Genomic DNA, 20047 nt, shown 5'->3' on the forward strand with positions numbered 1-20047 from the left:
GAACTTTCGCATTCTCAGTACTCCGTAACATACCAATGAACACTGGGTCCTGGAGACGTTGGGCCGTTCAAATTTCGCCACTCGACCCGCCTAGCTCTTCAAAACAGATCCCGAGACCCGCTCAAGTGCTGTCACTAGAGTGTCGATCCAGATGAGACACTGTTAGTCTCGGAGAAACTCAAGACTTTAGTGACCAATGGGGACTTGGACTATTTCGCCGTTCTCCCCTGGCTAGACCAGCGAGCGCACCCTTCGAGTCTCCTGCTGGTCCGGATTTTCCTGTGCTTGGGCCCAGCAACGTGCGTTCTCGGACAGCACGAATAGACAGATTCGAGAGGCGCAACCCCTCGGGGGCCCCGACGCTGCTGTCTGTAACGGAGAACATGAATCAGAGTTCTCCGTCCTGCAAGACATGCACGATGTGGATCGACAGCCTCATTTAGGGTTGACAAATTCCTTTGCATGGTAGCGGGGTCTCAGGTTGGGGGCCTAAGGAGTCAATTATCTGTACGGAGTACGGAGTAGTTCGCGTACCTAGTACTCGTATGTACTTACATATTTCGATGGTTCACATACAGTTCCAGATAGCGTACCTCCGCCAATAATCCTATTGCCCCTAAGGTCCACGATTGAGTTTCGATGTATCCAAGGTTGACAGGAGAAGAAGTAGTAAAAAGAATCCGTTAGTATCGGGAGGGGGGAAGGAGCCGAGGTTCATTATTACGCCCCCATAACAAGGATTTCTAGATATGTGGCAGTGGTTATCAGATACTCCGTATTCATTTATGACTCGGAAGTAATGTTGTATGTATCTAGATACTCGTATGCAGTAGTTAAACGCCCAGTCACTACAAGAAGCTGTGCGCCACATTACAGTAGATACCCAACGGATCGTCCCCTCACACAGCACTCCTCTTTCACTACAGAGTATGCATTGGATCTATCAGGCCAGTCAGGGCTAGGCAGGTAGCACACCTGGGCAGAGAACTTGAAAGCGCCTCATCTTCCCGAGCACCGGGATTTTATCATACCGTAGTTCAATCTAGTGCGTTGAAAATGCACTTATTCGGACATGCCATTGGGTTTCCTGTGCCCATTACCCCAGGTTGAAGCAGCAAGGGCTTCTCTAGTGCCAGGGCGGAAAAACATATCCGTGGCTCCACCTGGTGTGGCTGGCTGACCGGCTGTCACCGTACCATAGAGTATATTACAAAGGAATATGTAAGTACAGAGTAAGAAGTATGTAGACCCCGGGCCCCTTTTTCAAAAGCGTCGTGGTCAGAAATAGTGAGTTTCGTACTATGAAAAGATCTTCGACCTGCATTTCCTGGAAACTGGGAAAAATGGATCCCTCCAAAGTGGCTTGGTGGTGGGGGTGATACTTCCTTATCCACTGCGCCTCCTCCTTAGCGAGCTGCAACAAGCCCGTTCGAGATACTAACCACAAAAAGCTCTTCGCTGTGGTGGATCTCCGAGATAACCATAGTGGGGGACTCCCCTACCCCCGAGGTAATTGCTGATGCTCCGCTGACTGTTGATTGACATACTGGGTGCGTTGCTACATAGATGATCCCTATTGGAAATGTGGCTGAAGTCATCTTCATGTCACATGCCGTTCGTTCGTATCTTCCCAATACCGCAGATCGTATTGCAGATCCAAAGGTACCAAACACAAAATGGTCATCGTGTTCGGGGTCGCCGTTTCCAAATGATTGTGGCTACGAGGGAGAATGACCGATCTTTTTGATTGGCCTCCTTGTCTTTTAGCGTTTGGCGGGGCCACGACAGCTGGACAGCCCTACTTGGAGATCCGGACAAATAAACTGGTTGATATGCACTCCATCGCCGGCTTGGCAGGTGCAAGTCATGATGCAGAACAGAACAGGTGTATAGTGATTCTTCGGGGTTCTCCAATGCTTTCAGGTGAACAGTTGGCGGCTGTCCGATCTGTCCGATCTGGAATAAACCTGCCGAAGTCTCCATACACCGTACGTAAATACGTATCATAGCCCCACGTTACCAACAACTTGAACATCTTGAGACAAAGGATTTTCTTGGCATGTAGGCATCAGCCACAGGACCATCGGGACGAAGCTTCCTTGGGTTCTTCCAGCAGCCCAGTCAAAAACAAGGAGGAGGCAGTTTCTTGCGCCACAGTTTGACCCACGATCCACGTCATTGAGGCGCTATTGGTGTGCGGCTGAGGGATATGCAAGGGTCTGAGCTTTTCGTATGTAGCGCGAGGATGTCCGATGGGTCTTGTACCTAGAATGGAAGGAGTCTTGATAGTAAAGTAAAGTAGTACCCTAGGATAAAAGTGTCGTAGGTCGTAGGAAGTCGATAATCACATGGCTTTGCTGATGTAAGCCTAAGGCAGCCATGTGTTGTGTTCCCGTGACTATCCGGGACCACTTCAACTTTACCTCCCACTCCAACCACCACCATCACTGGCTACAATTCCTGCAGAGAAACCCTGTGAGCAACAAGCTCCCCCTCAAAGGTGCTCGATCTCCATCGGTGTGCAATCACGTCCCGATCGAAATTCACCGAGAGACCACTGTCATCGGGCCCGTGTCCCCACTCCAACCAAAAAGGCTCCGCTGCATTAGCCCGTCCGCCCACGGCTGATCGCTCTGAATCCGGGCCACACCCCCTCCCAAATTTTGTGTTGCTCCGAGTCCAGCTGCTCTGTTAAAGCAGTGGCCGATCGCGCTCCAGCACCACCCCTGCCAATATTGTTCTGTCTGAGCCAATCATCGTACTCCCTTCTCCCTCTCTTTGACGGATTTCCCCAGCCGCTATACCAATCACCTATATCCCTGGATTCCCACTAGGACTCTCCCATTGTCTGCGCGTGTGTGTGGCTTTTGCGTAATCGACGTGATTGCTTGGGTCGTGACTTCTATCGTCCAGGAGCTCAGCAACAAAAAAATAAAGGCGGAGGATTACTCTATACAGCGGGCCATCAAGTTTGATACCCTTTGTTTTCTCTGGGTCTCCTTTGTGCAGACGCCAAAGGTCTGGGTCCGCGATAGTGCCCTTAATACACGATGGATCCCAACGCCGTCTATCCCGCTGGCTTTCCCGTCCCGACTCAAAGCCCCCCAAACCCGATGGCTTTCTACCAGAATTCAGCTCCCCAATACCCCCAGTCTAAACCGCCAGGACAGCCAGGACACCAACAGCATTCCTTTGGCGCCATCCAAATGCAGCCAGGTGGTCCCACTGGAGCTATGATGCCCTCAGGCTTTCCCCAGCAATCCAACGGTACGTGACCAATCCCTTCCCCCTTTTCTCTGTGATTAGCCCGCTGTACTTGTCACTTTGTCCTGCGGGGTCTTCCTGGCTCTCCAGTCTCTGGAGAACGGTCCGAACCCTATTCGCCAGTGGTTTGGCCTAGGGACGATCATATTTCTCTACAACACGTCGCGTTACCCCCGAAGCCCCTGCAGGTTTAATCGATCTCCCTGTTACTGGCGCCAACAATTGTTTCAACCAGTTCCTTGGCGAGATGGGGTGCTTCGATTCGTTGCCAGTCGTATTTAATCTGCAGCAGGACATTTGAGGATCGCAAGTCTCTGTTTGATTGACGTGGACTGACCGCCAATTGTGATAATAGTACCCATGGACAATTTCTCGGCGTCGTTCTCACAACCCCCCGTCCCCGCCGGCATGAACCAATTCTCCCAACCTAGCACAGCGACGAATACCCCTTCCACTGTCGCCCAGACGTTCTCTCAAAATATGGCCTCTCTGTCAGCAAACAACATGCTCCCCAACCAACAAAAGCCTCCCCACATGAATCCGCAAATGAGTGCCCAAATGAACGCTCAAATGAATGCGCAAATGAACGCCCAGATGAACCAGCAGATATCGCAGATGAACAACTCACCCCACGTCACTCAACCCGGGACCCCGGTCCAGGCCCAAGGTCCAGGGCAAGGACAAGCTCCGAATGCGGCTCAAATTCAGGCACAGATGCAAGGGCAAAGTCAAGTCCCCCAGGCACAAAGCCCCGCTCAAGCTCAGGCTCAAGCGGCGGCGGCAGCTCGTGAAAAGGCGCGTGTCAGCACCCTCCTCGACATCAACTCCACATTGTTGCAGGAGGTTTTGAATCTGCAATCGGCTGGCAAGGCAGGCTCGGCGGCAAATGCGGAAGCGAATGCCTCTGTGGAGCAGGGAGGGGATATGAACAAGCCTCCTGGGCAAAAACCAACACAAGAGTACATCGAGTGCATGCGGCGGCTGCAGGCCAACCTGGCCTATCTAGCGACGATCGCTGACCGAGCCAAGAAAGCGAGTGGCATTACACCCCAGGCCCCAGCAATCATGACAGCTCCCCCCAACCTCCCCTCCGTGAAGGAGCTTTACGTCAAACTGAACGAGCTATTCCCAAATTCGGGGAAATCGTCGACTCCCCAGAAGCTCAGCCCGGGCACGATGCAGGGCAACGGGGGCCCAAGTCCATCACCCGTGTCTGAGTCGGTTGTTTGAGACGGGGAGAAAAGGACCTCGTGCCATGTTATTGATGATCTTTTTCTTGGTTTTGGATTCACTGCGGTGAATCCCGCATGAATTATCTTGACTACCTTTCTCCATCTCCCTCTCCATCTCCCTCTCCATCTCCCTCTCCATCTCCCTCTCCATCTCCCTCATCCACCTCTCCCCTTGTCCCGAGCTCCTCCTGTTCACAGAAAGGCTAGGACCCCTGTTTCCCTATGTCGGAGATCGGTCCGCGCGGCGCCTCCCGTCCAACTATGTGTATCGCATAGTCCAATGAGAGAGCTCTCGGGGGTTGCAATAGTCGGCGAGGGGGTGTTGGCTGACCTTGGTCAAATCTGCAAATACACCAGCCGACCTGGTCATCTGGGAGAGGGGTGCATGGTGGAGAATAAAACCCGTTCTGCAGGCGCACATGCATAGGAGGCTAATCCATGTATCCATGATGTATTCATCCATGTACCCTTACAATGATCACTTCATATGTAATAGCATAGTTGTATGATGCTCGCCATATAGTACATGCCATACACCATATACCATATACCATATACCATATACTATATACTATCGAGTACATACTATACTTCTCATCTAAAAATATACTATCAAATACTCCTACATCACAAAGATCGGCGTGCGCGTGCCTTCATCATCTGGCGTTGGCATGGGATCTCATCGGATCGGATCGAATGGACCCGCCCAATCACAATCGCTCCTCTCCACTCCCGCCTTTCACATTCGCCTCAACACCTGCGAATGTCTTTGTTGGCGAGAAGGAGTCTGTCTGTCTCGCTCTTTTCCCGCTCCTTCGCTCGTCCCTTTGACCACTCGAATCGATCATTCTTACCGTCATCCTCGTCCTTATCCCCACTGCCGCCTGCCGCCCGACACTCAAGTTCGCCCTTCTCTTCTCATCAACCGAAGCTTCCTTCCCTCACAGCTTACCTACACATCAACCACCGTCCATTCCTGCAATTCCCCTGTGCCATGGATGCTAATGGCGACATGGGTGCCAAGCGGAAGCGCGGCACTGTCGCTGGAGCTGTTGAACGTCCCGCAAAACATTTGAAGCCCGAGGGCTCTGTGCTGACCCCCGGCGACGCGACTCCCGCCAATGGAACCGTTTATGATATCGAGGAGGAGGAAGAGGATTCCCATATGATTGCTCTTGGCCCTGCGCAGGCAGATTCGCCTGAGTGGCAGGCGACCATTGAAACGGTGGTGAAGAGTGTCGTCTCGATCCACTTCTGCCAGACGTGCTCTTTCGACACAGAGCTATCAATGAGCAGTCAGGCTACTGGCTTTGTCGTCGATGCCGAGCGCGGATACATCTTGACCAATCGCCATGTCGTGGGTGCCGGTCCATTCTGGGGTTACTGTATCTTTGACAACCATGAAGAGGTAAGAAACAGAAGAAGAAAAATTGCAGTCCAGCTCCAGTCCGAGAAAGGGAGCTCAATTCGATTCAAAGTCCAATAACTGACATGCTCTTCCATAGTGCGATGTCCGACCTGTATACCGAGACCCCGTTCACGATTTTGGCATCCTCAAGTTCGACCCGAAGGCGATTAAATACATGAACCTGACCGAGCTCAAGCTCCAACCGGACGCAGCTCGCGTAGGTGTGGAGATCCGAGTCGTGGGTAACGACGCCGGTGAGAAGCTGAGTATTCTCTCGGGCGTCATCAGTCGACTTGATCGCAATGCTCCGGAATATGGAGAGGGCTACAGCGATTTCAACACAAACTATATCCAGGCTGCGGCGGCTGCAAGTGGTGGTAGTTCTGGAAGTCCTGTCGTCAATATCGACGGGCATGCGGTAGCTTTGCAAGCAGGTGGACGCGCAGACGGTGCTGCCACAGACTATTTCTTGCCTCTAGATCGTCCATTGCGTGCCTTGGAGTGCATTCGTCAAAGCAAACCAGTCACCAGGGGCACCATTCAGACTCAATGGATTCTCAAACCCTTTGACGAGTGTCGTCGTCTCGGTCTGACCCCCGAGTGGGAGGCTGCTGTTCGCAAAGCGGCCCCAACAGAAACCAACATGCTTGCGGCTGAGATCATTCTGCCAGAAGGTCCTGGAGATGGCAAGCTACTAGAGGGAGATGTGTTGTTGCAAGTGAATGGAGAGCTTCTTACTCAATTCGTTCGTCTTGATGATATCTTAGACTCCAGTGTCGGTGGTAAAATCCGACTGCTGGTGCAGCGCGGAGGAGAAGACATGGAGGTTGAGTGTGATGTTGGTGACCTCCATTCAATCACCCCCGATCGATTTGTGACGGTTGCTGGAGGCACTTTCCATGACCTGTCATACCAACAATCCCGTCTCTACGCCATTGCTACCCGTGGTGTGTTCGTTTGCGAAGCCGCAGGCTCCTTCAAACTGGAGAATACATTGGCGGGATGGATTATCGATTCAGTCGACAAAAAGCCAACCCGAAATCTGGACGAATTCGTGGAAGTGATGAGGAACATCCCTGACCGGTCACGAGTAGTCATCTCCTACCGTCATATCCGAGACCTGCATACCAAGGGCACTAGCATCATCTATGTCGACCGTCACTGGCATCCAAAGATGCGCTTGGCAGTGCGCAATGATGAATCTGGTATTTGGGATTTCTCGGATCTGGCCGGGCCTATCCCAGCGGAAAAGCCTGTTCCTCGCAAGGCCGACTTCATCCAGCTGGATGGTGTTAGCCAACCTGCGGCAGCGGAGATTGTGCGCAGTTTCGTTCGTGTCTCTTGTACCATGCCATTGAAGCTTGACGGATACCCTCAAGCCAAGAAAACCGGATTCGGTCTGGTGATCGATGCCGAGAAGGGTCTGGTTGTCGTCTCCCGGGCTATTGTACCCTACGACCTCTGCGATATCAACATTACCGTTGCTGATTCCGTCATTCTCAACGCCAAGGTTGTATTTTTGCACCCTCTTCAGAACTACACCATCATTCAATATGACCCCAGTCTTGTGCAGGCACCTGTGCAAAGTGCTCGTCTCAGCACTGAGTATATCAAGCAGGGTCAAGACACTATTTTTGTTGGTTTCAACCAAAACCACCGCATTGTTGTTGCAAAGACTGCGGTCACTGATATCACTACTGTCTCGATCCCTGCCAATGCTTCCGCCCCTCGGTATCGGGCAATCAATCTAGATGCCATCACAGTGGACACTGGACTCAGTGGACAGTGCACAAACGGAGTGCTGATCGGTGAAGATGGAGTAGTTCAAGCACTTTGGCTCAATTACCTTGGTGAGCGCACTCCAAGCTCCCACAAGGACGTCGAGTACCACCTTGGATTTGCCACTCCATCATTACTTCCTGTTACGTCAAAGATTCAACAAGGTGTCGTCCCCAAACTTCGCATCCTGAACATGGAGAGCTATGTTGTGCAGATGAGCCAGGCGCGAATCATGGGTGTCTCAGAGGAGTGGATTCAAAAGGTGGCACAGGCCAACCCTTCGCGTCACCAGCTGTTCATGGTGCGCAAGGTGGACTGCCCACCGGCGAACTTCACCTCTGAGGTCGACAGTTTCCAAGAAGCCGATATCATCCTCACTCTAGATGACCAGCTTATCACTCGCGTTTCAGAACTGGACGTCATGTACGAGAAGGAAGTACTAGATGCATTGATCATCCGTAACGGCCAAGAAATGCACATTCGTGTCCCGACCGTTCCAACCGAAGATCTCGAGACCGACCGTGCCGTCGTTTTCTGCGGTGCCGTCCTCCAGAAACCCCACCACGCCGTGCGTCAACAAATCTCAAAGCTTCACAGTGAAATCTACGTCAGCGCTAGGGTAAGCGGGTACCCCGTCTTGTCAATTTCCTCTAAGCTTCGTTACTAACAGTTCCCCCAGAGCCGCGGTTCACCCGCCTACCATTACGGACTCGCCCCTACTAACTTCCTAACCGCTGTCAACGGCGTCCCCACACCCAACCTCGATAGCTTCGTCAAGGAAGTCCGCAAGATCCCGGATAACACCTACTTCCGACTCCGCGCCGTGACATTCGACAACGTTCCATGGGTGGTGACTATGAAGAAGAACGATCATTACGTGAGTACCCACCCAGCCTACTAGCTCGACAGTCCTCCAAGCTCAAGCCCAATACTAACGATTGGCATTACACAGTTCCCCATGTCCGAGTATATCAAGGACCCCTCCGCCGAGGCAGGCTGGAGCACCGTTTCCCACGGCAAGTCCGAGACCAAGAAGGGCGTATCGTCTGATGCGGCGAATCTCAACCCCGACGCTATGGACGAAGGCGGTGATGGTGGACCAAGCGATGCTGAGCCCGACATGGAGTAAAAGCAAAGCATCACGATCGTGAGAACACGACCCCATGTAGTCTTGTATAATATTCGGTATGGTGGCGCGACCAGGCCAGGGTCTGACTGGGCGGATTTTGTTTCTGGTTTCTTGATGTATAGGGCAGGTGTATATTCGGTCTGGGCAGTTATGTCTAGATTAAAAAGATTCCTTTGCTATACCAAGTTTAGTTCAAAAGTTCAAATGTTTCTCTGGTATCTCCAGGGCTCTCTAGATAGGACTGTGGCTCGTACTAGTATTGATTGTTTTACTACCACCAGTACTCTGCTTAGACCTCCAGGCACAACTAGTACTACCTATTAGTAGTCAGGACTGAATTTATCTAGGGGCGTTTGGAAGTTAATACAAGGAAATTGAAAATTTAAGCATTTCCAATGTTGAATTCCCCCCATCTTCAAATACTTAAAAATTCAGCCCTGCCACCTGGGTGCTTAAAATATATAATCCAGTGGCCAGGACCACCAGCACACAACTTGAAATATTTGACCAACCAATCCAAGTCACTAGAAACCATAACCTAGAACCGAGCAACCTTGGAAAAACCCGGCATTATCAAAAATATACTGAAAGTCAGAGGTCAAAAAGGAGGTCTTTCAGACCTGACCATATCTGTTGAATATAAAAACTAAGCCAAAAAGATTGCATCATCCGTGAATCGAACACGGGCCTCGTCGATGGCAACGACGAATTCTACCACTAGACCAATGATGCTAGTTGATGTTATGATGCTCCACAATTGTATTTATAATCCAAAACGCTTTTCCATCAAATCAAAAGAAAAATATGCCATAGAATACACATCAACATCAAGCAAAATCAGCTACCATCAAGTCCACACCGAGAAAAATTGAAATCCAATCATTCGATTAACGGTCTTATACACCACTGAATGCTCTCCTAATAATCTGCAGTAACACAGAGACATGAATGAAAAACAAATACAACGCCGATAAATCCAGAACCCCGACACCAATAACACCATGATACTGCAAAACTCGTGCGTGGGCCCACCCCAGTGCCCCGCTGCTATTCAAAAAGCCACAACAAACGCTGTGGCTGAATCGGATGAACTGAATATTGATCGTGTTTGTCACGATATGCGGCACAGCCGCTTATGTCTCAAAGGACCATCCGCCGTTGAGACGGAGACGTTGGCGCTCGGCGCGGTCCTTGCGAATCTCTTCCTGGGTAAGACCATCTGGGCCCGACCAGTTTGCGCTACTAGTGCGGTCACGGAACTTCTTGATCTTCTTGTCTGCTTTGAAGGTTTCTTCGAGGGAGAATGGGGCGATAGGCCCGAAGATGGAATCTGGTTCCATTCTATCCTGTATCACGAGCAGGTCGTTGAGTTCTTTCGATTGGGCCCATTTGGGGACCGGGAACATTTCGGAGTCGGAGTCGTCTTCGTCTTCGCTGTCCGTCGCTATCTCAGGAAGGTGGATGCTTTCTCCGCTGGGGTATTTGGGAGATGGTTTGGCGGGGGGGTTGAGCTGGGGCACGCTGGGCGGAGCTGGAGGCCCCTGGCCTGGTGGCATTGGTAGGTGCTGCTGCTTGGTTTGGCTCGGCGAAGGGGATCTTTCCGTTGGCATATTGATACATATTGGGAGCCGGACGCGGTACCTGACCGGGCTTGAAGATGCTAGACCCGGATGAAGATGCCATACTAGACTGATTAATAGTGGAATGCTGCGGCTGAAGGTGTTAGTTTAAAATTTACTGAGTGAGACTGGAATGATTCAATACATACCTGGCGCATGTTAGACACCCGTTTAGGGGGTCCCATGGGGGGTCGGACCGATGGCCTGGAGGGTTGATGTTGGAATTGGTGCTGTTGCTCATCTTCGCCCTTGCCCCATTTATCCCCGATAACAGAGTGTACGTTGCTGATCTTCTTCACTGGAGGTCGGTTACTAGCCTCTTCATTCATGGGTCTCTTGGCAGGTCTGGCAGGATTAGGCGCAGGTGGATTGATCCGGCCATAATTCGGTGCTGGACCCGCGCGAGACTGCGGCCTCGTTCCTCCCAGATCACTCTTCTGAGAGGATTGAAGGGCTGATTTCTCGTGTTGCAGGGTAGGAGCCTAGATATGATTAATGAAATTCTCGATGACTGTGCAAGGGGGTGGAATACCTCATTGACGACCTGCTGGCTACCGGTGCGGCCGTGTTGTCGCCGAGCATTTTCTTGCCTCCGTCTCTCAATTGCGGCTTTGTTAGATTCTTCCTGGGCAGATAGTTCTCGTCGTCCGCGATCTGCCTCGGCACGACTCTCAGCACGGCTCTGGGCCTCCTGACGACGAGATTCCTCTTGCTGTTGCTGGGCAGCTCGCTTCCGATCCTGTTCCCGTTTGCGCTCGCTCGCTAATTGAGCCTTTCGCTGTGCTTGTGTCTGGCTTGAAGTGCTGCTCTTGAGGCTATTCGTCGAGGAAGCCGTCTGGAGTGACTGGTTGCTTCCCTTCTTTTTCAAGCTTGTCTGCTTAGAGGTAGGAGCTGGGGCGGGGGCATTTGCCTCATTAAAACTAGACGAAACAGAAGTAGCGACAGGGATTTGGCGAGTGGACATTGTGCTACCAACGCGAATCGAGACGGGTCGCGGCTCGGGCTTTTGAACCGCCTCGCGGGTCAGGGGCTTGGGTCGTCGATCGGCTTGCTTTGGCTGCGGAATTCCGTATTTTGACTCAGGTTCCCGCGATTGTTGTCGTTGCGGTTGCGATGGCCTTTGTGCGTTGCGCTCATCTATCTCAACAGAAGATTTGTCCTGAGCGGCCTTGAGCTGCGCTGTTCGTTGTTGTTTCTCCTGTTCTTTGGTTCTTTCTAAACGCGCCTCTTCTTGTCGCAGCTCTTCTTGGTGTGCCTCTGCCTCTCGTTGGCGGTCTTCCTCCTCCTTTCGCTGACGCTTTTCCTCCTTCTCGGTGGAGCTCCGAGTGCGGCGGCCCTCCTGTCGTGCGGGAGGACTGGGAATATGAGGTGGCTCAGACATTTGAACGTCATGTTCATTGATATCGACGCTCATTCGCTCCTGGGTCTGCACACGATGTGCCACTGGGGAAGAGCTCTCGATTCTCGAAGGGCTGCCGGTGCTGGTGAACAAGCCCTTGGCAGACTTCATAATTGACTGCAACCTTATCTTGGAAGCACTGAGCGGACCCTCGAAACGTCGAGGAGATCCAACGGGAGTTGTAGTTCCCAGGATGGAAGTAGACGCGCTCTGCTGATGACCCCGTGGGCGAGGAGAGGAAAAGATGGAAGCGGATGATTTAGGCCGCTCGGGTTCTTCAGCAAGCTTCTGCTTAAGTGCTGGGCTCATCTTCTGGTAGGAAGATTTGGGTCTCTCCGGCTCAAAAAGTCTCTCCATGACATCTGTGGTCTTGCTCTTGGCGAGATTCGGTCGCTGAGGCGAATCCAGAGCCTTGATCCAATCGTCATCGCCAACATTGTCCGTTTTCGGAGCGGGGGTTTTCCTAGTCTTCTCATTTGAAGAGTCCAGTTTTGGTCCAGTTTTGGTAGCCGGGAGCTCAGGATAGGCAATTTGACCGGCAGACCCCGCTGCCGTCGGGATTGACTTGTTGGGGCGTGTTTGCGGCTTTCCGAGCATGCTGATCCTGTCATGTAGGCTTTGGGTCGACTTTTTGTTGTGCAACTTGCTAGCCTGGTCCATATCGACATCTTTTTCCGGTTTCTTCTCATCGTCAATGTCCACGGCCGGATCGCTCGCATTGTCTTCTGAGGATGGCTGTACCGATTTATGACCACTTGAGTGGACCCCAAGGAAATTGGAGTTTCTCTTGTGGCTCAATTTTGCGAGATCGATGTGACTGGTACGCGAAATCCTTGCACCACCCATACTCTTTTTGGTCAGAGGCTCTCTAGCCGGCAGAGAGGCAAAGCTCAGGCTACTCTTGCGTACAGGCAGTCTGTCTGGTGTAGAGCCATCGGAGGGCGATCCAATATCATCAAAGTTGTCGTCTAGGATGGTATCATCCTTCGCCGTATCTTCGATTTCCATTTCGTCATCATGAGACTCAAATTCCTCCTCCTTTGGCTGATGGGTAGCCACTGGCTTCTGGTTCTTAACACTGGAGATCACGTCTTCATGGTCTTGCTCCTTGGGCTTTTCCTGGGCCTTGGGCTTTTCCGACCGGGCTTCCTGGGAGGTCGATGCTTTCGTTTGATACTTCGTCTTAGACGGAGGCACAACCTTTGGAGTTGTATCGAGTTCAGGCTCAGATTCCTTGTGGGCGGCGTTCACGGCGCGGGAAGTGCGCTCCTGCGTCGGTGTCGGATCCACATTCATCGGTTCGATAGTCTCCCCCCGAGCACGAACGTTCTCTTGAGCTGAGACGAAAGAGTTTTCTGTTGTTCGTTGACTGACTGAAAGTTCGGATCGGGTGGTCGATCTTGCAGGCTCATCCACTTCGAATGGTTGTGTGGCGGTCTCTGATTCTGGCTGTGTATCGGGCAACACCATTTCATCATCATCATCTATCTCCTCTTCATCTTCATCCTCCATCCCATGGTAGCCGGAGTCGGTGTTGTATTTTTGGAAGGAGTTCAAGTTCTGGGTGAGATCTGGATATTGGGGCTGCGATGGCGCCTCGGCTTCCTTGAGGCGGGGAGGGGCAACCGCCGCGGGCGCAGCAGTTTTGGAGATGACACGATGAATAAATGGGCTGGGGCTCACAGCCTTGTTTTCCACTTGCTTGTGGGAGGAGGAGAAAATCTCGCTCAGTGGCTGTTGCGTGGTTAGCTCCTCATTTCAGCTGCAGGCAATCCCCACCCCACACAGGCCAGCGCGGAGAACTTACGACTCGGTCATCCTCCACATTTCGCTTGCGAGCTGTGCGAGGAGTCTTTCCTCGCATTTTGCCGGGAGTTTTGAATACGTCGGTAAAGTTTCTGGACCATGCATTAGCACCAGGGCGACGTTGGCGGGTGAGCGACAGGTCGCGACTCACGCTTGGCCCTTGGAGAAGATCTCGGCCATGTGCTCGTTGAGCCAGTCCATCTCATGGCGGACGGGGTATTCGACTTCTTCCAGTTCTTGTTCCACCAATTCAGCTACATTTTCCTTCTCGGTGGCGATCCATGCGGCCGAGCCAACGGGCTTCTGTGCCCTCGTGCCAGCAGCAGCCATGATGTAAACAAACGCGTAGTAGGTGCGGACTCGGGAGTCAAGGAGAGTCGGAGGTGGGCGCAAAAGATAGAAGAAAGAGATTCCGCATAGGATGGGTGAATTATTGGGAAATCATGGGTGAGAGCAGCAGTCGACGGGGGTGTTGAGGTGTCGAGGTGTGGTCGGGAATGTCGATGGCGATGGCGATGGCGATGGAGCGGGAGACATTCAAGTTTGGATAAACAGACAACCCAACTCGGTAACGCGTGGTCACGTGGGCCCCACATTTAGATACTATAGAGTATACCAAAGTACCCTAGCGAGTAGTGTACTCCTTGACAGTATGATATACTTGATTTTCGGATATCACCATACTGGCAATTAGATTAAACAAACAGATCATCTTTTACAGAGCGGTTATCCAGTTCCATGTACATATTTATAGAGATAACTCTCTGGGTACTATTTTGTATCTACTGTATCTATAAGTTCTTACTCTTACTGTGGTCGTTCCTTCCCTTTAGTTCAACACTGGCACTTACCTCACCTCACTTCACTTCACCTGACTGTTCCCTCTTCCCGCTCATTTCATCTTTGTTTTCATTCCCTCCCCTTCCAACGAGATCGAATTCCCTTAATCATCTCGTTTATGCCCTTTTCACTTCTGCTCCATCACTTTACGACGGCGTTTCCATCTCATGTTCGGTCCTTTGGACCCAACAGGCAAGATGCCAAACCTACCTGGCCTTTTAGCAGAGGCCTCTCGTCTTCACTCTGGTATGAAATGTCGATTGCCCAACGATTCCCCTTTCAAAGGCGGAACCCACGACGTATTCAAGCTCGAGTTTGCCGATTCAACTCAATGGGCCCTTCGAATCTGCCGAGATGCCCATGACTGGCCCGCTGAATTACGAGCCGTCAAGACCCTGCAGCATATCAAACGACATCATCCTCGTATTCTCGTCCCCACCGTTCATGGCACAAAGCACCCCGTCTGGTTCATGGACTGGATAGAGGGTGCCCCGCTGAGCAGATGGGACCTTCAGATCCCGATTAGGGCGCGTCAGGGTTTCCTTGAAGACCTTGCCGAGTTTCTCCTGCTGCTTTGGTCGACCCCGGCTCCAGCCTTACCATACCCCACGCCAGTGGTACCATACTCGAAATGGTTGACACATACGGTTGACCGACAGCTCAACCGGACCCTGCGCGGAGAATCGCGCTGGGGAGATGCTATGGAATATCTCATCATGAGATCCATGATCCCCTACTATTCCGTCGCAGTGGATGAGTACAATACCATCGGTATTGCTCACGGAGATCTGAACACTCATAATATCATGGTGGATCGTGACCTTCGTCTCTCCGGGTAAGCCTTCACCTTTCCTTTGGCACTGACTTGCTAGATTGCCTTCTCTTTATCTTTATTGATTGACAATTGTGGTATAGGGTGATCGACTGGGATTGGCTGTATCTTGGACCGCTACCCTCTGTGATCCATCATCCGTGGTTTATGGCTGACATCCCAGGATGGAAAAATGACTGGGTTCAGGAAGGTCAGAATTTCGAGCAAGACCGCGAATATCTTGAAGGTGTGATCAGAAACAAGGAAAAAGAGAGAAAGCTTGACAGCAGCATTTCAACCTTGCTTCACGGATCCAAGGATCGAATGTTCTTCCAGGCGGCAATCTCGATGCCTGGAATCCACGAGCAGTTCGTCGAGACACATTGCGCCCGCACCGATGCCAACATGGCGATTGCCAATCAACAGCTCCAAGCGGTCCTTACAGTTCATCCAGAGTGGGAGAAACATGCGGGAGTGCAGAGAATCCGCGCAATGATGAAGGAAGTCTAGTGAGTGGGCTGAATGTGATTCCGAGGGAGGCAGAAAGAGGGAAGAAAGAGGGAAGGGGGAGAGAGGATTGATATGTCCAAAGTAGGCAGCAAAAAAAGATTTAGTATGCGGTATCATGTATGCAGTATCATGTAGCATGGCTACCATATCCTATCATTCATCCATTCATCCATAGTATGGAGTATACTGAACCCAGTATGGAGTACCATAAGCAGTGCTGACATCATTAAAGTGTAGTGCGGTGCAAGTTTGGCAGGAGCTACCCAGACCCGTTCCCGTTCCCAGTTTAGGCTTGGCGGGCACTTGCCCAGTGCACACTTGCACATGCTGTTGACATCACAAACCCTTTTCTTTTCCTTATCTTTCCCTTTCTTTTTCTCTCCCACACTTCCCCTCCACTTTACCTTTTCACCTTCACCCCTTCACCCTTTTCTCTTGTCCCTCAGATTCATATCTATTGATTCCCTGAAATTCCCACACCATGGCTGATTCTGGAGATGTGAGCTACCCCGACACGGGCAGTAAGGTATGCCGAATTTACAACAGCCGACTCCTCCCGACTCGCCTGCAGATTCATGCTAACCAGTCCTGTTTCCTGCAGTATTATTCAATCTCCTTCCATATCGCTTCCGTCGTCCATTTCCGTTCAGAACGAACAAATCCCACTAACTCTGGGTTTTCTCTGCTCCAGGCATTCGTGATGCTGTCACCAAGGGTAATGAGTCCATGAGAAAGGGGGGGCTTTTTTTAGCGTGTTCCAGTTGTCTGACGTGCTTTTGTTCTAGGCCCCGTTGTCGATAGCGTCAAGTCCGAAGCTTCCAAGACCAGCGCAGAGCTTCGCGACCTCAAGAACTCGCGTGTCACCCCCTCCACCACTACCGAAAATGGCCAGCCCTTGACCCGTACGTTCTGGCCGAGCTCTCTAACCCCCCCCACCCCAGAGAGCGCATTATCTATAAACCATGAAGCATATTGCTGACCCTGCGCAGACTACCACTCCCTGCTGTACAGCCTTTTGAGCGTGAGTTTGGACCCGAATCCACCTTTTGTTGTGGTCCCGCGTGGATTGCGCCTGGCTCGCTTCTAACCCCCTCGTGCATATAGTGGGAGCAACCCCGCGCGACCGCTGTGTCTTACGCCAGTGTCATCGGATTCATCTTCGCCGCCCGTTACCTACCCCTCCTCCGCTGGGCCTTCAAGTTTCTGTACATGTCGTTGGGATGTGAGTTGGTCGCGTGACCAGAGTGGAGTGACCGAAACTCCGAGCCGTCCGCTAACAAAGTACCGCAGTGACTGCCGCCGTCGAAGTTGTTGGCCTTGTGATCCTTAAGCAGGGTATCGCAAGCTCATTCCGCCCTCGTCGTTATTATACCATCCCCAAGGAAACCCACGAGGCCGTGCTCGAGGACATCTCCCAGCTATTCGACTTTATCCTGATTGAGTTCCAACGTATTCTGTTCGCCGAGAATGTCGTTCACACCGTTGCTGTATGTCAATGCCAAAATCTTTTCCCTAACCAGACGAGGAGGGAGTGTACTAAAATATTATAGGCTTTCACTGCTACCTTCACTGGCTACTGGCTGATCCGCTTCGTCCCGATCTGGGGACTCGCTGTGATCTCCGTGACCATCGCCTACTTCGGCCCTCTTGTGTACATCAGCAACCGTGAGATCATCGATGAGCAGATCGCCAACCTCCAGGCTATCATCAGCTCCCAGACCAACCAGCTGAAGGATCTGGCTGGCGAGCACACCTCCCACGCTACCGGTCTGATGAAGCAATATGTCGGTGACTACAGCTCCAAGGCCCAGGAGTACATCGGCCGTCGCTCTGCCTCTCCCGAGGCAAACAAGACCAAGCTCGTCTCTCCTATTGTCAAGGGCGATGCCAACCCCGCGCCCATCATTAAGACTGAGGACTTCCCGGAAGCTCCCAAGGTCGAGCCCGTCTCCGAGCCCATTTCTCATCCCGTTGAGTCGGTTGAGAAGGAGGAGGAGCGCGAGCCTCTCCTGGCAGTTTAAAGTTGCCCCTTGGCGATCCGAGTGTCTTACAAGACACTAGGGCTTTGACGATTGCCCACGATTATCTGTCGATGATTCAATGAGAATACGAACGGCACATACCCGTACCAAATCTCAGCGAATTATGTTTTACGGCTCGCAGGATTGTCGTCGGGGCTCTCCATATTATTTGCCTGGTCACATTTTGGACTGTATATTGGGCCCTCCGACGCGCGATCCTAGCACCGATGACGAAAACTATGTGGAACGCTCGGGGGATGGATTGATTTCCATTGTCTCTTGCAATCCTTTTATCCACATCACCTACAAATTCTTCTCTTGCCTGTCCATTCTGCCTTCTACTTACCACCCTTTACTTTTTTACCTTATCTTCACCTCCACCACCGCATTTGTTTACTTCTTCTCGGGTCCATATTGTTTTAATGCAATTGTCCTAAAATAATCTCATGAATTTGACGTTTCTTCACCCTCCCCCCCCCCATCATAGTTCCAACTCCAGCCCGTTTCTGCAGTCTTCCGGTCCTCGAGCCCCCCCACCGGGATTCCATCTCCCACGTACAACCCTTAACACGCAGCGCGGCTGATCTAGAAGGCCGGCAGAAGCCACTCAGCTCCAATCTGCAGCTTCGACTCGACTGTAACAAGGCATTGGCATTGGCATTCTTAGCGCAAGCCGTGTAGGGCAGAGCAGAGCAGATGATCGCTCGCACAAGTTGGCAATGCTTTGCTCTCCTGCATGCGTAACATGCCCCCGCCCCCGTACGAGGCCGTTGCGTTTCATATGGACAATTAGCCCTAGCCCTCTAGCCCCAACTCTCCGCATCGTGAATCGGGCTGGCTGAGCGTCCTTGTTTTCTTCCATGGACGTTTCTGCCTTTGTGGATGTGGCTATGGTTATGGTTATGGCTATGGGTCCGGGAGTCTTGTACCGTGACATTGAGTAAATTGGACGTGTTTTATCTTCCTAATGTAGGCGGTTTTGTTGTACAGGGATTTTCTCTGGCTAGGTTTGGCGGTTGTTGGCTTCTTTGTTGGGGGTGTGGTGTGGTGGATGTAGGGTAGCGTGGAGGCGGGTGTCGAGAATCGTTTCGAATTGGATTGTCGACAGCCCTGGAGGAAGCTGGGCGAAGTCCAGCGGTAGCCATAACCTTGGAATACTAGCTAACTTATGTCGAGTCTCGAGGGTAAATGTAAATTGAGACTGGTATTGCTCCGTTGGCTTATGCAGGACTAGTCAATTGACGATTCGAAATAGTGGATATGCGGTGCCTATACGACCCCAGAATACAACCTCCCCTTCGAAGATTTGAAGAATCGTTGAGGTGAATGGATTATCGAAGAGCTCGTACACAACACCCAGTTGAAACAGTCAGCCTTCCTTCATCCCCCTTTTCTAGAACCCCGAGAAACCATTGAGCCTCACACCGAGGAGCACGTATTATCAGACATACCGCTCTTTGAGAGACCAATAGTGTCGTGGTCGATCAACTGGCTGTCTTAAACATTGGAATCGCAGCCTTTCCTTCCAGACTTTCCTTAGTCTCAGACTCGTATGGTTGGGCTGCTTTCCCCCCTTACCCCCCAAACAAGACCATTTAGCTAGTCGTGATGGATATCGCTATTATTGCAATTTCATTTTCATTTTCCAACATACCCTAATTCAGCCATGTATTCTCGACTTGGACTTGATCATTAGGTTGTGATGTGTCCTAACGGTCAACACCTGCACCGTTGACGCTGTACTCCCGAGTGCGGATCTGACCTATGCTTATTAGTCGATAGATAGCCACCCTGTACCTTGCTCGGAACTATACCCAGCCCGCATGGAGAAAGTGGGTACAATGGGGAAATTTTGCAGAACGGACTGGAAGGATTGGAGGTCAATGTGGCATACGCAGAAAAAAAAAACACCAACTAATGCCCAGACTAGGAGACGGGCAACAGGGAAGAGGGAGCCAAAAAAAAGTGGATTTTTCAACAGCCACCAACGTGTCGGAGTTCTGCAGAGAAGTATGCATGGAACTTTCTTTGATATTTCCTGCTTGAGGCTCTGAATCGAACCACTTTTTTTTCTTTTTCTTTTTACTTTTACGACGGCCCTAAACATAGACTGAAAGAGCGGTCTCATCGGGTGCGGTCGTGATTATGTCTTGCTACCGGGACAACGCGCGAGCTGAGACGAAAATTCCTAGACATGCGGCTGATAGAAATAAAAGGGGCCTTTGAGGC

At 51.5% G+C, this 20047-nt stretch overlaps 5 protein-coding genes across 5 annotated transcripts; 4 read left to right on the forward strand and 1 right to left on the reverse strand.

Annotated features, from left to right (window-relative positions):
• Nucleotides 1-3050: 3050 nt before the first annotated feature.
• On the forward strand, nucleotides 3051-4494 carry N7533_008656 (uncharacterized protein; the record flags this gene model as incomplete). The annotated part of the gene is made up of 2 exons (XM_057105306.1): nucleotides 3051-3267; nucleotides 3620-4494. 2 exons carry the CDS (start codon nucleotides 3051-3053, stop codon nucleotides 4492-4494), a joined length of 1092 nt encoding a protein of 363 aa, XP_056956755.1.
• Nucleotides 4495-5490: 996 nt separating this feature from the next.
• N7533_008657 (putative nuclear serine protease HtrA2/Nma111) lies at nucleotides 5491-8812 on the forward strand (the record flags this gene model as incomplete). Its single annotated transcript, XM_057105307.1, has 4 exons — nucleotides 5491-5904; nucleotides 6002-8302; nucleotides 8363-8560; nucleotides 8636-8812. The coding sequence occupies 4 exons, from the start codon at nucleotides 5491-5493 to the stop codon at nucleotides 8810-8812; spliced, it is 3090 nt and encodes a 1029-aa protein (XP_056956756.1).
• A 1133-nt stretch (nucleotides 8813-9945) lies between these two features.
• Nucleotides 9946-13966, reverse strand: N7533_008658 (uncharacterized protein; the record flags this gene model as incomplete). The annotated part of the gene is made up of 6 exons (XM_057105308.1): nucleotides 9946-10358; nucleotides 10459-10525; nucleotides 10581-10913; nucleotides 10964-13564; nucleotides 13638-13728; nucleotides 13788-13966. The coding sequence occupies 6 exons, from the start codon at nucleotides 13964-13966 to the stop codon at nucleotides 9946-9948; spliced, it is 3684 nt and encodes a 1227-aa protein (XP_056956757.1).
• A 707-nt stretch (nucleotides 13967-14673) lies between these two features.
• Nucleotides 14674-15797, forward strand: N7533_008659 (phosphotransferase family protein; the record flags this gene model as incomplete). The annotated part of the gene is made up of 2 exons (XM_057105309.1): nucleotides 14674-15311; nucleotides 15392-15797. The coding sequence occupies 2 exons, from the start codon at nucleotides 14674-14676 to the stop codon at nucleotides 15795-15797; spliced, it is 1044 nt and encodes a 347-aa protein (XP_056956758.1).
• A 481-nt stretch (nucleotides 15798-16278) lies between these two features.
• On the forward strand, nucleotides 16279-17818 carry N7533_008660 (uncharacterized protein; the record flags this gene model as incomplete). Its single annotated transcript, XM_057105310.1, has 6 exons — nucleotides 16279-16318; nucleotides 16583-16699; nucleotides 16787-16818; nucleotides 16902-17019; nucleotides 17088-17284; nucleotides 17348-17818. 6 exons carry the CDS (start codon nucleotides 16279-16281, stop codon nucleotides 17816-17818), a joined length of 975 nt encoding a protein of 324 aa, XP_056956759.1.
• Between the last annotated feature and the right edge of the window lie 2229 nt (nucleotides 17819-20047).

The sequence above is a fragment of the Penicillium manginii genome (genome assembly GCF_028828005.1).
Source record: "Penicillium manginii strain IBT 31320 chromosome Unknown utg000006l:1.0-4164085.0:1.0-4166146.0, whole genome shotgun sequence".
In the NCBI taxonomy this organism is placed as follows: Eukaryota; Fungi; Ascomycota; class Eurotiomycetes; order Eurotiales; family Aspergillaceae; genus Penicillium; species Penicillium manginii.